This window comes from Strongylocentrotus purpuratus, unplaced genomic scaffold (genome assembly GCF_000002235.5).
Source record: "Strongylocentrotus purpuratus isolate Spur 01 unplaced genomic scaffold, Spur_5.0 spur5_scaffold_6, whole genome shotgun sequence".
NCBI lineage: Eukaryota > Metazoa > Echinodermata > Echinoidea > Camarodonta > Strongylocentrotidae > Strongylocentrotus > Strongylocentrotus purpuratus.
The window spans coordinates 55839220-55866360 of record NW_022145612.1 but is presented as its reverse complement, the minus strand read 5'-3'; the positions used below and the strand labels follow the sequence as shown (position 1 = coordinate 55866360).

At 37.1% G+C, this 27141-nt stretch overlaps 1 protein-coding gene across 1 annotated transcript in view; it reads right to left on the bottom strand.

Moving 5' to 3' along the window:
* Positions 1–6437: 6437 nt before the first annotated feature.
* Positions 6438–27141, bottom strand: part of LOC581313 — a 62190-nt gene continuing 41486 nt past the window's right edge. The window contains exons 17-19 of the mRNA XM_031000424.1: positions 25391–25486; positions 18394–18485; positions 6438–7749 (exon numbers count right to left, since the gene is read on the bottom strand). Coding sequence (XP_030856284.1) covers positions 7605–7749; positions 18394–18485; positions 25391–25486 — 333 coding nt within the window. The 3' untranslated portion in view covers positions 6438–7604. The remainder of the gene's footprint in view (positions 7750–18393; positions 18486–25390; positions 25487–27141) is intronic.

The following is a 27141-nucleotide window of genomic DNA, read 5'->3' as shown; positions in this document are numbered from 1 at the left end:
TAGTAGAATATTAATAGCAGAATAACTAGAAATAGCAGACTGGTTAAGAACTATGTACACGAAGTAATAGTGATTGAAGAACATGTAGTTGCAATATTAGTTGAAAAGGGGAAAGGAGAGAGGTAAAATTATTAGTACTGGTATTCCAGATAGATTTAGAGACTAGTAGGATTACACCCACACACGCGCACGCAGGTACTACTTACCGAGATAAACCAAAGAAGAAAACTTAATTTCGCCGAAAAGTTCACCGTCTCCATTAGTATGGAGGGATGAGGGATTTTGTTTTTTAACATCTAGACGTACATGTAAAATGAGACCTATTTACCACTCTTTACCGGAGGACATGATCTGTTTCCGGTTTTTTTTTTTTTTTCTTCATTTCCTCTTCAACCAAATACTTGAAGGCATGTCATAATGTAGTGAACTCTGTTGATAAATGGCCTAGATTTTGACTAACGTTTAGAAATAGAATCGACAAATGAATCAGTGATTCTGATAAATAAATATAGGTATAAAGATATCTAAATTGATTCACATGAGAAGTAATACAAAACCAAAGCTGAGTACCTGCCCTTTTTTTTTGCTAGTATGTTGGATAAAACTGGAACACTCCAGTTTAGAATTACAATCCCCCCTTTTTTATAGGTCACGTTCGTCTCTCTCGTCATAAGCTTCATTAGTGGGACAGATTTATGACGATAATTATCATGATGATCTTTGGTCCAAGATTGCGTGGTCATGGGGTGACGTGTTTTTGGACTTCAACTAATGGTTCTCTAATCAGAAATAATTGAAGGTGTAAGAAAGAGGAGAGAAGACTTATGAGGCATGTAGGAGAGGGGAGAGTAAATGATAAGAGGACCATTAGATCTGATTTATTGGTTTAAGGATAGAGATGTATTGCCGTTATCGAAAGGGGCCCTAGGTTGGTATGTTATCGGAGATGGGTTGGCGTGAACGAAGTGAATTAGGATTGCTTTATCGTGGTACCGTAACCTGTAGCGGATGCGATTTATTACCACTTCAAGTTCAACATACAACGCTTCTAAAGAGAAAGTGCCAATGTCCCAACATATTGTGTGTACGATTGATTTGTTGAACATTTCAGATGAATATTGAAGTTTTAAAAAGCTAACCAAAGTTCCTTGGCAGGCATGGCCCCAATTTGGGAAAGCAATGATGTGCTCTTAATCAACTGCAATTTCTACTAAAGTTATTATTAGGATGTGTAATAGGTTCTGCTATGTGAATAATTACAAATCATCTTTACACTTCTTTACATTATTTTCTTTAGAATTTCATTATGACATTGTATCATGGATAATTGAAAGTATATTTCAGTTTTAATTAAGATCTACCAGTATCCTTTTGGAATAGGGTTTTAGTATCCATATCTATACCCTGTCATGTCAGTATGAGCATGATACGAAATAGATACTTCACGGATTTTCTGGATGTCAGGAAATGTATCAACGAAATTCATCGTCGATTTTTCTTTCCAGGATAGACTTAGTGGCTAGTATACATGATCTTGACAAATTACTCTCTCGTAATACGAATTTGTTTTTGTTACTCGCAGTTTAACCCCCGTAATTCAATTTCTTGGTATAATTTCTCTTGAATTTTTTTAAATTTCTTCTCGTTTTTTCCCCTCTAACTTTGTAAACTTATTTGTATTTCCAAGTGTGAATATACAGGGTATTTGCATTTTAAATGAATTGTATTTGTAATGGAACTGTGGAATAAATGAAATGAGATGGAAAGAATAAAAACAAAGGGAGTTATAGCTTTTCCTGTTTTAACTGTTGGACTGTAAAGACGCATGCGAACAGCGCACGGGTATCATCTGCATGTGCCATCGAAATTATATTTTGCAAAGTAAGCTACTGTATCGAGTATACCAATACCGCGTTAGAGCTGAAAACAAGGGGCGGATCCAGATTTCTGGAAGGTGGGAGGGGTAAGCATTAACGTGTCGTTCGGTTTCAGTGTATGCCATGATTGCTTGCAAGGAGGGGGGCAGAGCTGGTTGTGCCCCCTTATATGCACCTCTGCAAAGAACCGACCATGAAATGCTAAGCCGATTGTCAGCAAAGCAGTAAATGAAATCTGAGCACCGCTATCTCCCGAAGAGTCAAAGTAACAGTTTGAGACACCCTTGGAAGTAAACTTGAGGCGGCGATGGCTTTGATCTTGGGGGATTTAGAAAGGTGATTATGGAAATGAGGGTTAAGATACGGTTGGATTTGATGTGATGACATTTACGCTTCATGTCTGATATATAATGTGTGTAGGGAAAAGGTACAAAGAAGGGGGAAAAGTTTTCCAAGCCGACTATTAAACCTGTAAGAAGACAGAAGTAAGAAACACAGGGAGTGGGTGTGCGTGTGATTGAGTGAGTGCGTGTGCGTGCGGGTGTGTGTGAGTGTGTGCGTGTGTTCGTGTGTGTGTGTGTGTAAGAGCGTGTATGCGCATTATAGAGCGAAAGAGAGTGAGGGAGGGAAGAGCGAGACGGAGACTGAAAAACAGAGGGCATAGAGAGAGGGAAAGAAAGAGACTGGGAGGGAGAAATAAGAAATAGAAATAAGATGAAAGAGTCAGAAAGAAACAGAGAGAGAAAGAGAGAAAAAAGAGAGAGAGAGAGAGAGAGAGAGAGAGACTGGGAGGGGGAAGGGAGGAGTTCGAACGGTACGGACCTTATGACCCTCATAGTTAGCTTTCGATGATAAAAACTGTGAATATTTAAACCCGGAAAACTCTTCCACTCTTATTGTATTGTATTGCAAAAAATACCAGTTAAATTCTATCAATAATGGGATCCAAGAGCTAACATCTCTTAAAATATTATAATCTTGATCAAGAGTCATTCACGTTATCCGTTTTAACACTAAAGTTGTTTACTCTCTCTATACTTTTGTTCTTCTTCACATCGTGTAGGTAAGCCTATCAAGTGCAATTATGTACCGTTATGTAACGTTTAGTATACTGATGATAAGTGAAATAAATGAATCTTGAATATTGAAATTTAATATTCTCGTTTCAGAAATGAAAGAATAGAGAAAAGTAGAGAGAACGGAATGTGAGAGTGCGCCATTCGTCGAACACATATTACTTGTGGCTATGGAATCATATAACTTATCTCACGGTAGAAAAATAGTGATATATTGAAAAGGGATATGGCACCAAAAGTGGTAACAGGAGCGGGAAATGTGAAGCTACATGCAAAGTGTGATAACGAATAAAAGATGGTATTATAACGATGAAAGACCGGTCGGAAACGTGCGACCGATCGCAATGGCGTCGTCTGAAGTTACTAATACATTCTCTGGAAGGGATCGACGTGGGAAAAATAAGTGGTACCCTTGTTTCCACTGCATAGCAACACTTTTTTAAATTTTATTAGATAAGAAACCAAGTACTTATCATTTTGAACCTTTCAGGACACCGACAATTTTAGTTGTTATGATTGTATCGATTCTTAGCCATTTATTGGCGATTTATGGAAATTTCACTCAGTTCTTAAAGTCCCACTGCCCTACTTGTAGCTACTTGCTCCCTCTAGCACCGAGTCCAATCCCTTATGGCCTAGTAGTATTGGTGGTCTTTAATATACGTGCAATTTATAATTTAAACAAGTGCCAATGAAATACGCAAGGGGTCACTAACTTAAAGCATGGCTTTCGGGGCCTAACCAAGAAATATTAAAAATGAGAAGCTTTGAGTTTGGGGTTATATCGTGCGTCCGATGTAATTCAACGCACGCACGCACTCACGACGCACCCAAATTCGTGGCCACACAGCACTCTCTCGTGTATGATAACGCACATCGCTTGCAGACATTACTATCTCACGAATTCCATCCCTCAAGTTTCAGGTATCGGAAAAGTGGAAATACAAGATAATATGATGAAAAGATGGATTTTTCACGAGAATATACTACCACATAATTATATTGTACATAGTATTATGGCAATTAGTCATAAGGCTATTGGGGCGTTGCAAGAAAGTTACGATTTTTGCAACTGATATTTGCAATCTATTGCAACGCAATTTTTTTGCAACGTCCTACTAGTCTTCTAAATTTTCTAGGATTTTGTTAGGATTAAAGTTTTAACAATAAAATCAAGTTAACTATATCTAACTTTTATTACCCCCCCCCTCTCTCTCTCTCTCTTTCTAATGGGGCGTTGTAAGAAAGCTGAGTTGCGATTAATCGCAAAATTGTAATTAATCGCAACGCCCCATTAGTTTGATAAAAGATATAGACTTATCATAATGTGTTCACATAAAATGTTCACATGAACATGTCTCGTACATGCACTGCAGAAATGTTCATAAGGGATGAGAATATAATATTTATGACTTTCCTCACAACTTTGATTGGGAGATATCAATAAGTGATTAGATAACAGAAACGATGAAGAAAAAGTCAAAATCAAGGAGGCAAGTCTCGTATTTCACACCAGTTTATTTAAGCCATATTTCGACATTTACATTCACTCAAGCAAAACGATGATTATCGACACATTTTGGCGTATTTGACACATATTGGAAAGCTCGTTTGAATACAAATTTGACAAAGCTGGATATGCCGTGTAAAGTTTTGACATTTATGCATAATTACAATCATTGGTGCATGAACTGCGTGGACGGATGCTGGCGACATTACGTTACGGTATGCAGCCAGTTGCATAATAAATAACTATGTACAGAGATCATTATGATGAGAACACACAGATAACAAAAATCCCGGAGAGATGGAGAGAAAGAGAGAGAAGGAGTGAGAGGAAGAGGGAGAGGGAGACAAGAGGGGAGACCAGGGGTGTGTTTAACAAAGACTAAGATCGACTTTAAGTTGGTCTTAACTATGACAGGCCGTTCATGCTGGCAATGTGTCGATCAAGGGATGTACAAATCGTGGTCACAAATCAACACAATTTACATTTTTTGATAATTCATTAATAAAGGAAAAAATATTATCTAAAGATCATAATGGTGAGAGCAAACAGTGCCATGAAAATAAGTCCAACTTAAAGTCGATCTTATTCTGTGTGAAACACCCCAAGGAGTGACAGGAGCGCACTGCAAAGGCAGAGTGAGAAATATAATAGAGGGGATGGGACATAGGAAAAAAACATATACATGGAAAGAGAGGAAGAGACAGGATCACAATACTTCAGTATTCATGTATATATAGAATGATAATATAAACAGACAGTAGAATCATGTCATAAGTTACAAAATGTATTTCAAAACATCGTTAACTAGTTAAAGACAATGCATAGCTTAATATCAGTATTTCCAATTTTATATTATGCCGTAGTTGCGTGTTGCATACGGATACAGAAAAAAATATATATACATTTAGCATTGGCACTACTGAGAAAAAAGCTATAAAGAAATATGATTTTTTAAATAAATCCCTGAATTTTCAAAGCATCATTCCATTTGGCAACTGACTTTGCATTCTCATTGTTAAAAGCCTACACTTGATAATAACACAACATTGTTTAGAGGTGAAACTATTTTTTTTCTTAGTATTTTAATTTTAATTTTAATGACGCTGCATTAAAATATATACATATTGCCTCACCTCTATCTAAGCTTGTATTCTGAACTCATATCTTAGATATCACGTGCCCTCCTGTAAACATATATCAGATCAAGGCAATTTACATTTCCCAGGCACCAGTTACGCCGTTTTAGCTCTTACCGGTCGCGTTTCCTACGACCTTCTACTAATACACCGACATCATCATCATCACCGGAACATCTCGGTAGGAAAGTGGGGCGCATCATCACTATTCAGCTGCATTGTCAGCGCGAGTGGAGGAGATTATTATTATTAAAAAGGGGATAATGGACGACGGCTCATTTAGCGTGCAGCATTTAAACAACTAGCGAGTAATCAGTTCTGCATGACAGCAAACGAATCATCCATAATGGATGCCATCATGTTAGACATGATCGTCAACACATCTGGCCCAACCGACGTGACAGTTTCAATTATATCCGAGGTGTCATGTGACTGAACACGTGATTGATACCTTGATCGATCATGAGTGAAGTTCCTAACGATGTTGTAATTTTCTTTACGACTGTTTTTTGACGACTAACCTAGTTTTGGTCATTGTCTTCTTTTATCAAAGAAACATGTTGCAAGTGAGAAACTTCATAAGAAAACTCGATATAAAACAACAATAATACTGAGAGAAAGTTAATTTTCATTATCCCATATCAGCCAATGAGCGACCCTAGAATGACATACCCGACAGGATGATGACTACTCATTGTTTTGTAAAAAGATGACAATATTGGCAAAAGTCCTTCGTGGAATAAAAAAATGGAGAGTAAAATTTCTCCACTTACCGCTTAATAACACGAAATTACTAATAGAATAAAATTACTAAATTAATGTCCCAACGACTGTCACATAAAAGAAATCCATTAGTGTGTTTTAATATACTTCATAATATCATAGTCAATAAATATATAAATGCAGAGCAGGCCCTCGTGTCTCTGAAGGAAACTACCCTCACTTTAAAGAATACATAAGTAAACAATTAATAAGGATTCAAGGACGATTTTCTTTTCCCTATATAATTCTTTTAAAAAAAAAAATTTAAATTTATGTACGTCTTTGAAGGTAACCTTCCCTAGACATTTCATCTCTGGAAAGAAAAAATGACGGAAAATATTATACCATACAATGGACAGAATACTGTTAATACAAATAATACATTTTGCTAGTGTATTAGAGAATATGCATGGCACGCAGATTAAGTCACAATCGGATAAGGAACGAGACGTGTCGAGTTCATTATCCGTCTCAATGTGACTTAACAAAGTGCAGTGCATATCACTAATGCATGAGCTAAAAAATGTAATATTTGTTTTATAAGATGGGTCTACAATACGTGTGTAAAGTCGAGAAATTGACTCCCGTGCTTATGGAAAAAATAATGCACGCGAGATCCATTTCGACGCTTCTCATTGGCTACATTCTTTAACCTATTTTATAAATGTTCTTAACATTTTACATCCAGCTTTATTTTTGATATTTCTAATACATTACTTTGAATGCTAAAGTACACAAAAGAGCTCTTCTGTAGTCTTCATTCGACTTGTGGTATTTACATATATGGTATCTCAAAAATGTACACGGGACTGTGATTTTGGAATAAGTTCATAACAAATATACAAAAGTGGCTAAAATAAATGGAAGGTCAATACAATGTAAGGCGTGCAGCATTTGAGAAAAAAATATACATGTGTACAAATTGTAGAAATGTGAAATATACATTTAAAATATATTTGGCAAAAATTTACAATTAAAATCTTAAATATATACAAATAAATTCATAAGCGATGATGCAGTTACACAATGTGATAATTTGTGAGCAATGTTGTTTTTACAAATACTGAGTGGGCATATATTTTATACAGACATATAAAAGACAGGGGAAACCACGTTTTTCATGGTTTTAAAAATATATTCATTAGATTCTTGAGAGTGCAGACTCCTCTTGCCCTGTGTTCCATGCATAATTCACTAGGTGCCGACTTGTGCTTGGGTGTAGACGGGTTTCGAGCAGTTCCTTTTAGAATATCCTGCCGTCTGCGTAGGCTGGGTGAGCCTTGGCATATTCGTGCCGTGCTCGAGAGGCAGCGAAGCTCGTCTCCAATAGCTGCTGATGCTTGGCCGCTTCCGCTACACGTTCCCTCTCTCTTCGTGCCATCTCCTCGCTGCAAGAGTTGACGAAAAAACAGCAGGAGAAAGAGTAAGAAAAACGGACATGAACAAATATATAAAGAAACTAGAACGAACTAAAGATAGAAGGCTTTTCCAGGAGAAATCTGCCCGGACACCTCATCGATTGGGCAAGGGAAAATGCGCAAACAGACTTGCTAACGCAGAGTTCGAATGTGCGTTGGCGTCTAGGAAAAGGTTAAATTGGGTGGAGTAAAATAATGCGGTTTTGTTGTTTGATGCAAATTGTCCAGTGCCAAAAATAACAAAATGTTAAGCACAGATTACTTTTTCATACTTTCTGTACTTCTTTCTTCGTAAGTTTGTGCGAGCTTAAAACAAAAAATAAAAATTGAGATTTTCTTCCTCTTGCGTTTCCTTCGACATCAACTTTAATACTGACCGACTCTAACTTACTGCAATATAAAATACTTAGAAACAAACACGGGCATTCAAATATTTTCCAAGTAAGGTGAGCGTGAATAACCACACATCTTAAAACATTTTCGTATCATAAATTGGGCAAATGGTCCCATCTCGTGAACCTTTCCAACAGTCTTCCCACTTCAATTTTGTTATACCAAATCAAGCTACACACATTGATAAAAGGGTACAATAATAGCTGCAGGGTTCATTAGAGGTTAACTTTAATAGGGGACGCTTCAGTTGAGTTAACAACCACCGTGGAATTGCTTGCAGAATCTGTCAAAATGATCAACTCCACCATCTTGTAAAATGCATCAGTTATAAGGCTAAAGGATGTTAACCCTTACCTCTCTGCACGGAGGTTACACCTTCTAGCTCTTAGAAGACTGTAATACGAAATTAATGATAGACCACTGCTCCAAAATAAGAATCTCATTATGATGTCAGAGACGAAAATGAAATACCTCTTTTCTTATATCCCCTTTTATTCCGATGAACGTCGCACGGTAATGACATGTTAAGATTCCAAGGAATTCCAAAAGTAAACCCTTCTGAAAACCCTTAGAGCTTAATCAAACAGAGATATATGATTGTTTTATATGTCTAAAGAGAAATGTACCTTCGTCATTTTCTCTGTTTTCTTTGGAAACCACGTACACTTGGAATAAAAGGCGCCAGTTATCTCCAAATTCTTTTTCTTTGTAGAGAATCATTTTATATTATTCTTTAAAAACAATATCTTGCTGTAAATAATATCTATACATCGTTTACATTTTGTATCACAGCTCTAAAAAAATATGAAAGTAGCTTTGATAAGTCGATTTCTTGAAGAGATTTGATCATTATATTTCATCCCGTCAATATGATTTTAACGATGACCACGCGCAATATTATACAAATCTTCTTTGCGCAAAAACTATTTCATTACGGTCTTCGAGTACATATCCTTGTCACTGCGTACAAAAGGACATACAGAATCGTGTCAGCTAACACAATAAAATAACCTCGTCTGAAAGTTTCGTGACGTACCACTTCATTATTAAAGTGTGTCAAAGACAATAGGAGTATTGCGTGTAGGGATGACAATGGGTTCTATTCCGCTTCATGACATGTCCATTGTCTCAGAGTTACTAATGAAACGCGATCCTCTTTCCTCGATCATCCTGGCGGGAATCAATAGACTCATCATTGATTTATGATGGAATACATTGTCCTGTCAGACCTAACCGTAACTAATCAGAATTCATTCCGTTCATTAATTGACAGCTGACATCTGATGATTGCCAATCGATATTAACTCTCGCAGAAATCAATGAATTAATCTCAAAATTGATACCAACAATATAATTCCGACATGAGTATGTGTAATAGAGATATGATTGCTATTCAGGTAGTATATTAATGTAGATGAAAATGAAATGATAGACATGATAAAAAGTCATTTTTTTGCATCTAGATTCCGCTCAAAATATTAATTTAAAAACATTCCGGATGTGCACATGGAGATTATAAGCAGAAGTGGATCTCAGTTTACCTGTAATTCTCAACTAGTAGTTCCTTCTTTAAAAAAAAAAAGAGGAAAAAAGTGCATATCGGTCACAAAAGATGAATTTCACGTTCAGCATGTTCACATCTTACGCCGATAGCAATGGTATGATAATGCTTATTCGGAAAATATTGGAAAATCATGACGTCATATGAATGAGCAGAAGAAGGTTTGTGATCAGATAGATATAGAAAAATCAAATGTTGTAATAATGTCGAAACAAAACAGGACTTAAGTCAGCTCATACCAGGAAAAGAGAATACGCTCACAATCCAAAAATAGGTACATAAAATCTTCCGATTTCAAAACCCAATTATCTGTAATACAGTAACGTTTTTAATATGATTGAGTATGATCCTATTTAATAAAACGCTCTTTCTTTGATCCATAGACGCAATTGCTATTGATCACGTAAAATAGAGGAGAGAGGTTGAGGGGAGGGGGGGGGGGGGAGAAACAGAAGGAGAAACCAAAAAAGAAAGGAGAGATAGATAAAAGGGAAAGGAAATGAAAGAGAGAAATAGGAGGGATCTCTTTTTTAAAGTACACAGACTGTTTGATTTCAGGCTACTGGTTCGCGCGGTTACATTTGTTTTATGTCGTCACAGTAATGTCTCGGCACGATACTCATAGTCTGATTAGCTCTCGGCGAGTTACACGGGTGATGGTACTCGGTGATGATGATGATGATGTCATTCAACATACTGCATTATTGAACTTATCTCTCAGCTGGTATCGACGTGCAAATGCTCTTTTTTTTGTCATCTCCTGCTCATTTTCGACTGCTGATGTTTACTTTCCCACCCCCTACTTCAGTGTGTACTTGCCATTTCCCTTCTCTTCTTTCTGTCCAAGTTCAGATAGTATTTAGTGACTGCTGTAGTAGGGTCCATGTTCCGAGTAATATAATCTCTTTCATTTCATGCTCACTAAACGGAAGCCGTGTGACGGGATTAACAAATACATTTGCAATACAGAGCAGGTGCCATCTTGTCCATTCATTTCGGTAATATTGTCCAGAAATCTCTCTTATATTTTCATCTTCTAAGAGTCAGAAGGATGTTGATTCATATGATTTTTTTTTATAAAGCCAACGCCCTTCTGGCTCTCAACAGACGATGTGACATTCCTTTACTGTTTCACTTTGTTCTGCCCATTTAAAAGAATTCATCAGGCATGCTCTTTGTAAGATTGATACGATAACAATATAGGTCACCATAATTCTGCTACGCAATCTTGCACCCCGAATCACAGCGAAAAAAAGGATTCGCCATTATAATTGCGATAAGTGTTTAGGGAATGCTACGTGACCGTGACCGTGACCACTACGCCCGGCTTGGACCAAGGTCATTCAGCGAAATAGAGAAAGAGAGAGGGAGAGAGGGAGAGACGGGGAGGAGATATGGGGAGTGAGGGAATGACAGCAAAATAAAGAAACTACAGAAAATTGTAGGAGAAAAGAGAGAAGAGAGAAGTAGAAGAAGGACATGGAGGAGTAGCAGACAAAGAGAGAGCGAGAGAAGTAATAAACGATGTACAAGGAAGGTGAAACAACAAAAAATGACAAAGAAACGTCCATGAAAGACAGAATTGAAAGAGAGAGAGAGAGAGAGAGAGAGAGAGAGGGGGGAAGGGGGGGGGGGGTATTAATAACCTAATCAACAAAAGCGATGAGCAAATGGATGAAATGCAAAAACTCTTGATCACTATACCCGAATGTAATTGTTATTGACTGTTAAACAGATCCATTGAATGTTTCACAGATGAAGTTCAGGGCGTAAGCAGAGTACCAGTCGCAAGAAAGGGCAATGATCTAATATCGTGGCTCTGCCAAATTAGCGCCAAATTTCATACACGGTGCCCGGCGCTCTGTTTAGCTGTCAAAACCATTAGCGGACCCATTGACTGGAACTTGTTCATTTAATGAAGTGATTATCTCAACGTTTAATCACTGCCTTACGGCTAAAACATTAGGGTACTGTGTCACACAGCACGTAGTCATTGTGTACCTATGAAGCTGGTATATAATTGGGGAGCATTTTTGTCATAGAAGTAGTACGGCTTTTCGGTGAACCTCGCTCTTAATCACCTTGTCAAGTAATCGCCAACCTTCACCCTTTTAACACTTCCATTCAACTGCATGTGGTGAATTTGTTACCCATCGTTTCTTTTTCATTACATTATTATGTCAGAGCTCGGAATATGTAAGCAGTGACCCGTCTAATTGTTTTAAATGAATTTATTCAAATTTGTGGTGTTGTCCTTCTCGAAAGCTGATGCATAAGAAATCGGTCAAAGCTAATAATTTCACAAGTCTGTGCCTAATTGCAGATGTCAAAAATGGCACATTTGATAATTGGTAGAAAAGTGCACTGCTTCCTGATCCAGATGGTGGAAAGAGGGAGACACACGAAAAATAGAGATTGGCTTAAGAGAGAAGATAAGTAAATAAGAAAAATAAGATATTTGAGAAAGACAGAACGGGAGAAAAAGGGAACAGACAGAAAATATAGAATGGTAAAACAAAGAAAAGGAGGGAGACAGAAAGAGAAAGACAGAGAGACAGAGTGAGATACAGAAACAAAGAGAGACAGAGGCAGAGAGACAGCATGAGAAATTAAGAGAGACACAGGGCAGAGGTTACCAGCAGAAAATGGTTGTAGAAAGAGAGAATGTAAAAGTGAATGAAACTGGGGGATGTTTTACTTTGATTGAAAAAAAAAAAAAAAAAAATCTCATTCCATTCCATTAACGAAAACCAGAGTAAATATTCTATGATGGCATAGAAATTAAATTCATCTTTGAAAATAAATGTTGACACTTAGCCAATATTTTGAAGCAAACCTCTCTGAATGCAAAAATAAACCATGTAGTATAAAATATAAAAACTCTTTCCAACAGTTTATCTGCCAAGAAGTAGCGCTTATACGGTACAAGATTATGACTAAGAGAGTTCGCTGACTAAGTGCAACCCAGCAACAGTTTTCTGAGAAAAAGAGGAAGGTGATCAGAGTTGTTGTGCTACTTGAATTACAAAGCACGGAACCAGATATAGGTGCGTCATAAGTGAATTAAAGAAGGATGCTAGTACAAGATGAAGATATTGAATTAGGGTATAAGGATTATGAAACTCTCTTCCTCAATAATCTTCCACAGAATCATTTAATAAACGTACATTTCAGTTTCATGGAAAAGGGCAACTGCTCTTAATAATATTACAACTCATTTTGAACAAACATAGGATTTTGTCAATCAGGGAGCCTTCTCAAATTTTCAGAATCTAAAACCAACCTGAGAAATGGGAAAGAACAGGCTGAATTACCATATGAATAGCCATTATTTCTAAGTCTTTGTCGGGCAGCTACAAAACTGTTTGATTCAATTATTGTTAAGGATAAAGTGAAGAGAGAGAAGAGGAGAGAATAAAATGGAGAGATATAGTGTATTTTGATCTTCTTTCACTGAAATAAAATAAATTCTTAAGTGATCTTGGTGACCAGCATGAAGTGAACAGATGACAAGAAATGGTAGACTATATAAAATCAGTCAGTATACTTAATATTTAAAACAAAATATCAAATGAATACTCTCTAACTTCCTTCTCAACTAGGTAAATGCTGTTTTGCCTATATGCCTGACTCTAATTTGTTGATTCAAGAGTACCATAACATAAAAAATAAGAGAAATCTTGAATCTTGATGAGGTAGGGTAATCCCTGAAGCAGCTTTTCCAAGCTATACTGGGAATGGAATGGTCGGGTGCATCGCAGTAAACCTTCTGTGATTTGATATCCAAAATGAAGGAAAGTGTTTTAAGGGGAGTAACATTATAACATGTTGAGAAAGTCACATCTAGACTACCCACAGGATTTCAATAAGTAGTTCTCCTTCTTCATTTCATCATTTTTCCTCACCTGACAGGTAGACATACCTACTGGATGTTAGTATTAAGGTCACATGGTTCCAGCCAAAGTGAGTAGATTTTACCAGACCTTTTCCATATCCATGTCAGCATAATGTTCAAATATTAGAGATCCGTCTTTTCAATAGACTCACAAAATGAATCTCAGTGCCACGGGAGAGAAAGGATTTTTTTTTATACAATCCACTTTGTCTGGCATCAAATATCCAACAGACATCATTTAAATGGAGTGATGTCTGAATGATGCCAGAAGGAAGGCCCTGCACATCATTGTTAACATATCTACTTTTATCTCAGATGTCAGAAAAGCATCATTAATTTTGTTTCCGTCACATAGCTCCAGTGTGTCTGTTTGGTTTCTCATTGCGGCATCATCACACAGTTGAAAGAGCTGACAGGAGCTAAACCCTGCAAATACTTTTTAATTGAGATGTAATATGTTAACTCTCAAATACCCGGGCACATAAAACTCAGAATGTAATATCTTTATTAGTCTAGATGTTAGAAAAGCATCATTTACTGCACAGTTTGTATGCATATGTCCATTACTTAATCAAAGCATTGTCAAATATTGACTAGGCTGGCAAGAAAATGTTAACCTTTGTCAATATAAATACTAAATCAACCATCACTCTTACTGTCGATACATCCTCATCATCAACCTTCATCAATATGTCAAAAGATAAATACAAGAATGACACAAAGTCAATACTTTCAAATGGCAAACACCTATAAATAATCCCCATCCTGTTAGAAAAAAAAAGTGAGAAAAGACAACAGAATGGATCTTCATCAGCACCTCCATCAATGTGTCAAAAGATAAGACAAGAACACCACAAATTTAATACTCATCAGATGACAAAAACTAATGAATATTGCCCTTTCTTGAAAAAAGCAAGAAAAGAAAACAATGAAATAATTGTTAAGCAGTAGATCAATGAAAACGAACAGCAATTGAGAGGAAGCAATCGTAGATGCATCGTTTTAGGGAAAGTCAAGTAGATATCGCTAATGAAGGGTGCAATGAAATCCACTTGTTTTGCTGAACAATCCATTTCTGCCCCTTTACATAATGGTACTTGGAGGTGTGATGATGATGATGAGAGTCTATAAGGGAGATGGAATGACTCTATTCTCTGACTACACCTCCTCTTTCAGCCTAAGTGCTGCTCACTTCCAAACTGTCAAGCTTTGGCTGCGATCGATAAATGGCAATGATTTCCCCTCAAGTGACAAATGGAGTCTCTCTCAAGGGGCTTGTTTCATGTATGACTTCTCCATCCCTTGTCTTCTGGGCCAGTCTTCCCAGAATGGAACACGAGATATTATTCCAAGACAAGCAGTCGTAAGCCAATGATGAGCTAATCATGCGAGAGCCAGGGATGGGCTAATTTTCGCGCAAATCTGGAAAGCTTTTGGAAACGTTTGACAGTCTACATTTCACAAAAGGGCATTGCTGCCGTGATACACACTTAACATGTGAAAGCTCATCTTTTTAATGTGTAGCCAGAGTAACAGAGATTATCCCATGACAGTATTTGTCTCTTATACAGATCTCATCTGTGTAATAGATTCTGTGATCAGATCCTTTATTACATTTTGCCATTTTATCAACAACATGGAAAACGAGTCCTGATGAATAATTCGTTTTTGTGCAACACGTCCTCTACAACAAATTTCACAGAAGAAAGACATGTGTAGAAGTACAACAATTAGCATAAACATATAAATAGGGAAACATTGAAATTTCATAGTCAGAGATATACTTCTTCATCATGAAATATCTTATCAGAGTTTCAGATTATTACAGATTATAACTTCCCAATGGAAAATAAAACACAACAAAACAAGCAAACAAACACACAAAGATTTTATTATAAGTTTTATACCCAGATCAGAAACTACTTCAGAAGCTATAGAACACATTTTCATCTGAAAGTGTGTCATTTTTTGTGGAATTCATAGACCACACAATGTGTATAAATCAAAAACTCTGCTATGACATTTGTTAGAAAAAAAATCTTTTAAAGCTACAACATAAGTTAATAGGCTGATTTATAATGAGACAAAACTTAATTTGTCAGCGATAAGCTGAAAATGCATGCTCATAATTAATATAAAGGAATGGGATATAAGTATCATGCCCGGCCCAGTCACACCTACGAGACCAACATGGGACAGATAACAGCCTGAATATATACACAATTATATTAACATTGACAGTGTGACTGAAGCCAAAGAGTGAAGATAAATTGACACTACTCTACATACAATGGAAATCCAAATGAAAAGAAATTAGACGTACACACATCACATTATCTAACATGACAGGAACTAAAAGGGCAAACTCACACATGAATATAATGTAACAGTCTTTTTTAGATCTTATTTTCATGATTTTAATGGAAATAATTACTGAGGAGGCTTTTATCTTGAACATGTTTAATGGATGTGTGCTGGCTTAGTGGTAGAGTTGTGGTCTCGTAACCGAGAGGTCCCAGGTTACAAACCAAGTCAATGCACTAGTGTCTTTGGTAAGGCATTAATCTTCATTGCCAAGTCCCTCAGAGAGGACTTAAAGCTGTCTGTATCCTGGTTGCTTACTTACAAGCATGCACAAGCTTTCTTAACAGTCAGGTAATTCAAACAAATGAACAACATTTTCTTCTTTTTCAAAAATGAGTTAATGGTGTCGGCTTATTTCATTCATTTTTTTTTAGCCTACTACATGATGTCAACTTGGTGCATTTGAATCCCCCAAAAGGTTGAAATCTTGAAATTCTAATCTTTACATTTTCATGACCATTCCCAAAGAGAATTAATACCCTTTCAGTACTCATCAAGCAAATTAAAAATTATCAAATTTAGTATGCATGTCATGTTCTCCGGTAGAGTAAGATGCTCCTGTAGTTTATTGATGTGACAAAGCAATCAGCATAATAGTGTGTTTATAATAGAAAACAGAAAGATGGCAGTTTTATTTGATGGCATTAGTCAATTGACTTCCCTTTATGAGACTTAATCTGCAGGGAAATCCCCTACAACACACTGACTCCAAGAGAACATTACTTTAATGAATTTATTTATACCGAGGATGGTCATTTTTAACCTACTTTGTAGTTCCAGTAATGCATTTTCACATACAGGAAACTAGATGGAATTTTGACTGCGCGCAGTCGAAAATGATGCCTCCGCCATAGAGCAATTTAAACAAGTTTGGAGTTTAAATCTCCAGTGGTTCTTGAGATATCATGATAACAATCTCAATGTATGGAATTTCATGTTGACCTCTGTGACCCTTGACCTTTGACCTACGTGCTCCAAAATCTAATCAGATTGTCTTCCTATGGTGATACACACTATCATTAAGTTTGAAGTTTAAATCTCCAGTGGTTCTTGAGATATTATGATAACAATCTCAATGTATGGAATTTCATAAGTTGACCTCTGTGACCCTTGACCTTTGACCTACGTGCTCCAAAATCTAGTCAGATCGTCTTCCTATGGTGATACATACTATCCTTAATTTTGAAGTTTTTACATCTCCAGTGGTTCTTGAGATATCATGATAACAATCTCAATGTATGGAATTTCATAAGTTGACCTCTATGACCCTTGACCTTTGACCTACGTGCTCCAAAATGTAATCAGATTGTTTTCCTATAGTGATACACACTATCACTAAGTTTGAAGTTTAAATCTCCAGTGGTTCTTGAGATATCATGATAACAATCTCAATGTATGGAATTTCATAAGTTGACCTCTGTGACCCTTGACCTTTGACATACGTGCTCCAAAATCTAATCAGATCGTCTTCCTATGGTGATACATACTATCCTTAAGTTTGAAGTTTAAATCTCAAATGGTTCTTGAGATATCGCGCTAACAAACTCAATACAAGGAATTTCATAAGTTGACCTCTGTGACCTGTGACCTTTGACCTACGTACTCCAAAATCTAATCAGATCGTCTTCCTATGGTGATAAATACTATTCCCGAGTCTTAAGTTTAAATCTTAAATGGTTCTTGAGATATTGTGATAACGGTCAAACGGGACGGACGGACGGACGTACGGACGGACGGACGTACGGACGGACAACCCGAAAACATGATGCCTCCGGCACCACCTTCGGTGGCGGAGGCATAAAAAGCAACCCATTGAAGTGATCTAGAATTGTTTATAATGCAGTAGGTTGGATGAGCAAAATGTAAACAAACTGGTATAAACACAATCTTTGGGAATTGCATTATCTGAAAATCACAACTCTCTTTTGCACATAGAGTACTAACTCGATTTCCTTCTCTTTCTAGGCTAATTACTGAGCAAATATACATTTTCTTCCTAAATTGTTTGACAGAAATTAACTTTCCCACCATTACCTGAACTCAATATAATCTCTAGGGATGGTATCACTACCCACAGATTCATACCATTTAAGATCTTGTCTCAAAAAAACAAATATACAGTCAAATCTAATCCTCCTCCTAGCGCCTAAGGCTTTTCAGAATGTTACTAACTGTTTAACTGGAGATCATTCTGCAATTGAATGCTTAACAGAAGTAGTGTTTAGGGCTAAATTTGATAGAAAAGGCCATAATAGGCTAATAAGGGTTAGTTCACAGAGACATAGAAATTAACTGTTTCACCTTTATAACATTTAATGTCATGAGGTACTATGTAACAAACGTTATTGCTCTGTATAAATAATCTGCTTTGACATTGAAATAAACATAGTTTAGTACAAACCTGACTTGATCCTCTGTAGTATCATCTGTGGTGAGGTCTGGTAGCTTGAGAGAGACAGGAGAGATGATGTAAGGCTGGCTAAACATCAGAGCCTGTATAGAAAGGGAGAGGCAAAGAGGAGGATAGAGAGAGAGAGAGAAGAAGAAGAGAGGGATAGAGAGAAGAGAGGGATAGAGGGAGAGAGAGAGGGAGAGAGAGAGAGGGAGAGGGAGAGAGAGTGAGCGAGAGAGAACAGATAATTAGAGTGGGGCAGAGATAATAAATACATAACATTTAATTGAGAGGAAATTGGAAAAATGAAGGAAAAGAAAGAGCAAACCAGAGAAAAATATAAGTATGAAACAAAATGTTGACAAATTACAGATAATTCGTCCTTGTTTTCACGAAGTGACGGTAGTGAGGAAAATCGTAACGCAAAGTGAATGCAATTTTTTTTCACTACCGTCACTTCGTGAAAACAGCGACGAATTTAAATACAATGTTGAAAAATGCTTCTTGCATCAGCATCCAATCTACATATCAACTTTATTTGTTATCTAAAATTCTCCACATTGCAATATAAACTGCATTAACCACAACATAACAAGATGAACACTTTTTTATGCACTAGTAAGTAACTTGTAAAACTCAAATCTATCTAGGTAGTTGAGCCTGGCAAAGGTGAGCCGATATCCCTTATACACCATAATCTGATTGAAAATAAAACCATCTTTAAGGGTTCAAACCCTTCTAAACCCCTGCCTTTCATGAGAAGGTGATCTTGAGTCTACAAAGTCACTTTGTTCATGGACACCTCTCCTTCAGGTAATGAGTCTGGATGGAGGGAGTGCGGAGGGGGGGGGGGGGGATACAACACATTCACTATTGACAATTGCCCAGCTTTCAATTTCCTATACCAAACAAAATTCCTACTTTCAACCATAGATCAGTCATAACACCCATCCCTGAACCTAACCCTACATCTTTGAAGAAATAATGTCCAGAGCAAATATCAGGTCTCTGCTGGGGGTGCCGGGGAGTAGTTGATACACTTTCGGAGGATCAAGTCGTTCTACGCCTAATACGATTGAATCAGGCTAGGGGATTTACCCTCGATGACAAGTCTAACACGGTTGGAATGGCCCAACAAATACTGCATTTTCAAGGGGGTGTGTTTAAACTTGTGTGTGTCTGTCAGGATGGTTACAATGCATTGCTAGTGACAAGGTTGCCTGAGTTATGGCACGCGCTGCAATAGGGGGCACGTTTGGGTAGAGATCTAGTTTCTCTATTTCAATAGTACACACCAACTTAACCATATATCATCTTTGTCTATAATTTTGCATTGACATGCATGTATACGTCACTAATAAATAACATAAAAATTATGTGTATTAAAATCTTGCACACAAAGAATAGCCCTCTATACCACAAAGGTAATTTAGATTTGAATGTCTTGTCTCTGCAAATATGTAACATACTGCACATATTGCATTCTTCATATTTGGGCAAACATATAAGTGTGATCACAGTTTTGCAAGTGTCACATTACCAATAAGTGTGGGGATCCTTTTAGTCAACAGAAACATTCATGTATGAACACAGCTTTGTATGTGTTGCAGGTGAACATACAAACACATCACTAATAAGTGTGGGGATCCTTTTAGTCAACAGAAACATTCATGTATGAACACAGCTTTGTATGTGTCTGTGTCGCAGGTGAACATACAAACACATCACTAATAAGTGAGACATCCTTGCAGTCTCAAGGAATGTGAGATCAATTGGTAGGCTTGACAAGTGGAGGGGATAAGATTACAAGATTAAATCTATTGAGATTGGTCTGGATTAGATCAACTAATGAGGTGTCATACCATTCATTTAGGGTTTGATTATTCCAATCATCAATATATCCACCCCCCTCTCTCTCTCTCTCTGTCCTCTGTTTTGCCATCTCTCACTCTCCTGTCTCTCATATACACATGTACATATAGTTACCCTTTAGCCTAAAATCCTTCCCGTTTTCCTATCTCTCTTTTCTATTTTATCCCCCTTTCCCCCCTCTCCATCCCTCCCATCTCTATACCCCTCTCTCTCTCTTTCTCTGTCCTTTAAAATAGAAAACCTCTATACATAGCTATGCTACTCTTGAACTTCTCATCTCTCCCATCGGTCTTTGTCTCACCCTTCTGTTTCCATTTACCCATCCTCCACTTTGTTAGTCTCTGTACTTGTTTCTATCAAATCATCAAGGAAAACCAATCTCCGTATACTTCAAACTGCCTAATGATCAAAACCAGTGATTAAACAAATTGCTACATCAAGTTTCTATTTCTCAGATTGCATTCTTCAAAAACCCAATGCTAAACACACTTCTAATTCTACTATTCTACCACTAATATTATTGATTTAAAAACTCTATGCCTCTGAACTCTTTCCACTTTCTTATAAAGATTGGAGTCACCCATTCCAAGAAACGGTATTTGTTCACATGGACCAATTAAACGGGTATTTATGTGGAGCACTTTCTCTGAGAGCCTGCACATAAAGGCATCTTCTCAACTTGGCTGTCGTTGGCGACACGCAGCCGACGCCACACCTGGCGGCTTGAGTCAACTAATACGTGTTGCTACGTCTCCCAGCCGGGGATTTCACGGTGATACTGCAATCTTCTCTCCTTTAAACATGTCAACCCTATTCCAAGTATCGATTTCATGTTGTGTCTTATCCCTGGATTGTATAATTCAGGGCCATTCACACTGCAATCAAAAACATTGGCTTTTTCGCAACTGTTCTGGAGTTTTGTAGGAAGGTGTTATGAAACTTCCAATAATCATGACAACAAATTCACAAAAAAATATCAAACTCTGGGGTGTATCTTTTCAAAACTCTGCTGGCTTTTGGACACTTTCATAACACCATTGAATTTAATCCAGTTTTGGGACACAGAATTCTCGCATGCAGGGCAGTGACAAGTTGCACATTCACACTACTCACATACAAATAAAAATGTTTAAAGAAATGAATGTTTCGATGGAAAACAAGAGCCCATTGCTTTTCCCAGGCTTTTCCAGTTGTGAACATGGTAGTTAAAAAAAAAAAACAATACTTTTCCAATTTTTTTGTTTTTGTGTAGGGTAAATGGGCTTATTGTCTACTTTGTCTATTGTATGCAGAGGTAACGAGGACAAGTAATACGATTTCTCATCTAAGCGAAGCCCATTGTGTATACCTGATATGTTTCAGGTATTCTCAATGGAACGTAATGAGGACAGGAAGTATATCATTCTCACAGGTTACAAAACCATGCGGGAATGATTGTGAAAAAACCCTTGTCTAAGAAACTAAGAAGTTGTAATAGAGATGAAAGAGGACACCTTTTTGTAAACCATTGTTTTGATATGGTCATTTGAACTTTGAAGTTAAATTTGTTTGTAAGACAGTAAGTTCATCTACTACTTGCTACAGCTTTTTTTATTTATATTTACACCATTGAAGTTGATTAATGAAGTTTGTTGGAGTGTTTAGAATCTGTGCAGAAATGAATTCCAAAAAAGATCCAAGTCACGTAACACTTAGCACATTTAGTACTTGATCGTACAATAAATTGAATGATCAACTGATTGTATATTTAGCAATCCATAGCAAAATAGCAATCAATTACTCACTTATCCTTGTGATACCCTCGGGGCCCAAATTAGTGCTCGTCCACATATATCAAAGTGGCAGTTTACTTAAGTCATATAAATTGATCATTTCTACAATTGTGTATATTTTCAAGTTCAGATAATACATCATACAATATATCCAGTCCAGTCTGCAATAAGCCTCATAATGTCTTTATATCATTTTAAAACCATAATATAAATTGTAAATGACATCCTAGATTTGCAAATTATGCACCAAGACCTACAGTCCACTCCTTTTCCATGATCGATTCAGTGCTCAAATTATATGACAAATCGTGATATGGATATTTTGAAGAGACTTTAAAAAAAAAAGTATCTTAACTGATCAACAACACTTAAGGGTGCAATGACTGAAGTATCTCTTCTTGCTTTCAAAGAGGTACCTAATTCACCTTCTCTCCAATGCGAGACCGTTCCGAGGAGATAGATAAACACTGACACCTCTTAATATGCCATGTTCACATGTTGTATTAAACTGTCTCAAAAAGCAGCTTTGGCAAAATAGAATAACCATGGTATAGCATGCTTCACTCTTCTGTATCTCACATGTTCTAACTTGGATAACAAAATTTGAGGGTCTCTATAGATAACGCACTCAGCGATATTTCTCTCAGCCCCACTTGTCATTCATACAAACATGAAAGCTTTTTTTCTTGACATGGATTACAGCATCATATGTGAAAGAGGCTCACACTAGAGCGTGGGGTGTGGGATGGTGGATGGGTGGATTCCACACCCACTACACTCCCAGAGCATATACATTTCACCTGGTATTAATACAGACTTTGTTTTAATCGGAGGGGTAATAAAAGAGAAGGCGTGTAGGCATTGGTGAAGGTGGTAAAGTACTTTGAACTGTGATGCCACCTCAGACAAAGTAAAACTAATAACTTGACATCACTGAATCAGAGAGAGAGAGAGAGAGAGAGAGAGAGAGAGAGAGAGAGAGAGAGAGAAAGATGGCTAAAGAGAAAAGAGAGCTTCATCTTTGGCTGTATACACAACCAGGTATTGGTAATTGCTACTAGAGTTCATTAAATCCAATTTTTAAAAAGTCTGCAAATTTGTTTTCATGCAGTGCAATTATACTTTATAAAACCAACTGAATACCAATCTCAAAATAATGGAGCTAGATTATAATTATGGAAAGTGCTTAGAGTTATATCATACTGATTTGTATCCAACTGGTAAATAGTTGTATTCTTCTAATTTTATTGTAAAGAGAGTAATACTATCCAATAAAGAGGGTTACACAAGAAAAAAAAGGACTAGTCAACTCCATCTGAACCAAACTATAAACTCACACCATGCACAGCCCCATGCCTAATGACCAAAGAAACATCTCGACTGTCAATTCCATGAAACTTTGAAACAAAAGCCAAATGAAAGGTCAAGCATTATCTTTGTCTTTCCTAATCAATGCAGCCATAGAACAGTTGGGGGAGTCTATAATTTATCTACGCCGCTGTGTACGGGACATCCCATGTCAGAATGAGATAAACACTCATTCGTTAACCACCCATTCAGACTACACAAATTAATTGCGTAACTATACGTTCGTTGTATAGCAATATGATAAGCATCGCCACAAATGAAAACTCTATAAAGACTCAGGATCCTACTATAGGCTGATCATTGTATTGTACGAAAACTGTATAACTGGGCGGGGCTTATCGTAAGCTCGCACTGATGATTGGCTTGGTGTCATGTCAAATTTCCTCTTCAAAATCAGTTTCTTTATACGTTTCTTCATACAATGTTGCTATAGTAGTGTGTATGCCCTTTTCTCAATATAATGATTCCTTATACAAGTTTTGTATAAATTTCCCTCTAGTCTTAACTGACTATAAGCTGATCTTTAGCTAAAGGCTGCTCTCATTATGACAAGAGAGTGTTAGGGAGGCTTTTAACATTACCAACCTGGGATATTAAAACAATCTGCTAATGACCACATACCACTGTACATCCTTGCATGCAAGCCGCGCTTGAAGAGTCTGATATAACTAATCAAGCTTTCATTGGGGTTATCTAATGACTTCCACAAGAGATAATGCCCTGTTCAGAAAACTAATTTAAATACATGCATATAGATATAAGACAATTGTTTTTGATAAAATCTATGTAATACCTGCAATATATAATCTCATGTACTAATTAAAATACACTCATTACAGTTATGCAAGCTTAAATGTTGTAAAACTGATAGCATCATGAATAATATGACATCAAATTAATGTCCATTTCTTTGCTACCTATACATGCAAATGTATGATTTTCATATTCATAACATTAAGAGGGGTATATGAGGAGAAATTGTTTTTCAGCTTTAATATTGCATCTGGAAATGTTTATCATTGAATGATATTTCTATACTGCCAAAATGCAATATTTTACATACTGTTGCATTAATTTTCAATGCTTCAGGTGAAATAATGAAACATAAACACACAATGAAGGCAATCATTGCTGTAGCATACCTTAACACCCCTTCTTTACTAGATACCCATATATCCACCCTGACTTACTGACTGGCCCACCTCCAATTATTCTCCAAGTTTAGTCTACCAGATGTCCGCCTACTACCATCAGGATATTTATGGTTTCTTCTGTCATATGTCATTTCTCTATCCCCCCCTCTCATTCTCTTACTACCCCTCTCTCTCTCTCTCTGTCTAGCCCTGTCTCTCTCTCTCTCTCTCTCTCTCTCTCTCTCTCTCTCTCTCACATGACATTACATCATGTTATTGATATCTCTAAACTGCCCCTGTGGCCAAAGCACACTCTATAATGCATGACTAACATCACTTCCCGAATGGGGCGATATTTCGATCGGATATTCTGTATAATTAGGCACTTACTAGAAAAGAAATGAGCAACAGTCTCTATCTTTGAGTTTATACTGAAGATTAGAGTTGGTACACATACTTGTTTAATGCAAATACAATGCCAAAAACGGCAATTCACAACTAGATTGTGAAACTTTGACTTTTCAATACTATCTACACTTACAGGAATTAGGAACAGGGGTAGTAATAGTTCATGGCTACACAATGATCCTTATATCAAATATGTTGCACAAGCTTGATTTTCAACATTGCCCACAATTCTATTCAATAATTGAGGAAGTAATGTCACTTCATGTGGTCCTATAACCAATGTATCAAAGCAAAAATTCTGACTAACTAATATGTTAAAGATGGCTCATTATCAAGTTACTAAGATGTCAATTGCTCAGAGCCAAGAAGGGCGTTAACTATAACACTATGACATAGATCTATAGTCAGAGATAACGTCCTTCTTGCTCTCAGCTGATCATCAATCATACATACCTGGCCTGAATAATAGAAATCCATGGCTCTTTTCACTGATTCCTGGTCTGCCATTAGAACCCATGCATACCCATTGGGCTTCCTCTGTATCAGGTCCTGCAAAAAATAAATACAATCAAATATAATGAAATGATGAAAGAAATGGAATAAAACGTATTACATTGATACAGTTTAATCCCTTGGTACCGTGAGACAAGGACTAGCAGTGTTGGAATTTCTAATCTTTGCTTCTTTTTTTTATCATTTCCCTTCATTTTGAGGGTAAGCCTAGAGAATGAAATCAGATATATGTAAGCTCATAAAAATGATATCTCTGTTAAACCTGGTGAATTAAGCAAATTGCATGTGACCAGATTAAACACTTTAATAATCATGCTGTTATATTTTTAGTTTTTATAAAATGAGGATTAAAAAAGCAAAAACAACAAGAACAAAATAATTTGAGACAATTTGCTGATAAGACCTCCATTTGTTAAGTAACGCAATGATATTGATATTGAAAACACCAATCATTTTTTTTATCATTTTTGAGTATCAACTCAGTGGTGAATATAGCTTCCATAAAAATTGATTATCCTAAGATGCTGCAGGCTATGTGGGGAATGGTAAGGATAATCCTAAAGCTACACACATTATATGTAGTTCTGGTAAGCATATTTGGTCCTGTAATCTTCTGAAACATTTCAGAGGCTTTTGTTGCTTGCATCACATTCAATAGTCCTTTCAATCCTTGAGTTGATTCCTTGGTGGCATGTCCTCCTCTTGGATTCAATTCATTTGCAGTCTGAACATTCTCTTCTTCCTATATCAATTTATGAGAAAATGCCCTCATGACAATTTATGCTCCCTGCATACTGATACAAATGTTTTTCATTTCATTTCTACGACTTCAATCTCAATTCCTTTCTGCATTTCTCTTTCCAACTCTCTCTCTCTCTCTCTCTCTCTCTCTCTCTCTCTCTCCCCACTTTAGTTATTGCTCTCAGTGTGGTTCAATGACCATTGAATATCCATCTTCCTCTATCAATCTCTCTCATCCAACTCTTTAATGCCTTAATTTGTTTGAATGAGAGCCGTTCACCCTTCCTTTCTTAACGCCCCTCTCTCTAATACATCTCCCCATCTAGCATCTCTCTCTACCACTCATACTTTCCTTTTCTATCCCTTTATGTTCTCCATCCATCCCTCTATCTCACAACTCTTCTTCTTACCCTTACTCTTTCCCCTACATGTATCTTTTGTTCTCCTGGTTCAGCTAAGTTCTCCTCTCTATCAAAGCTCTATTCTTAATTAGAGGTGTAAAGGGGTTCTCATTCTGTCTGCCTCTCTCTCTCTCTCTCTCTCTCTCATTCTCTCTCTCTCTCCTTCTCTCTCTCTCTCTCTCTCTTACTCACTTCCTCTCTCACTCATGGAAGGTAGAGGACCCCAGATGCACCACCCTGGATGCTGCAACCATCCAGCCAGCCAGGATCCTCCCATCCCCCCATCCAGACATCCCCCATTGACACATTGATAGCCTAATGAGGAAAGGAGAGAGTCGCATCTATCATTCACAGAGTGGAGCTAAATGTGTGTGTTGCCAAGGTGTTCAAACAGCGGGCCCGGATGATGACGGATGATGGTGACATCTCACGACTCCTTGAGCAGCTCTCACTAGTCACAGCTGCAATTGATTCCGACCAAGCTGCATAAATAACCCAACTATCGCAATTCTACCTCCTTTTCCGTCTCGTTTGTCCATCCCAGGGAGG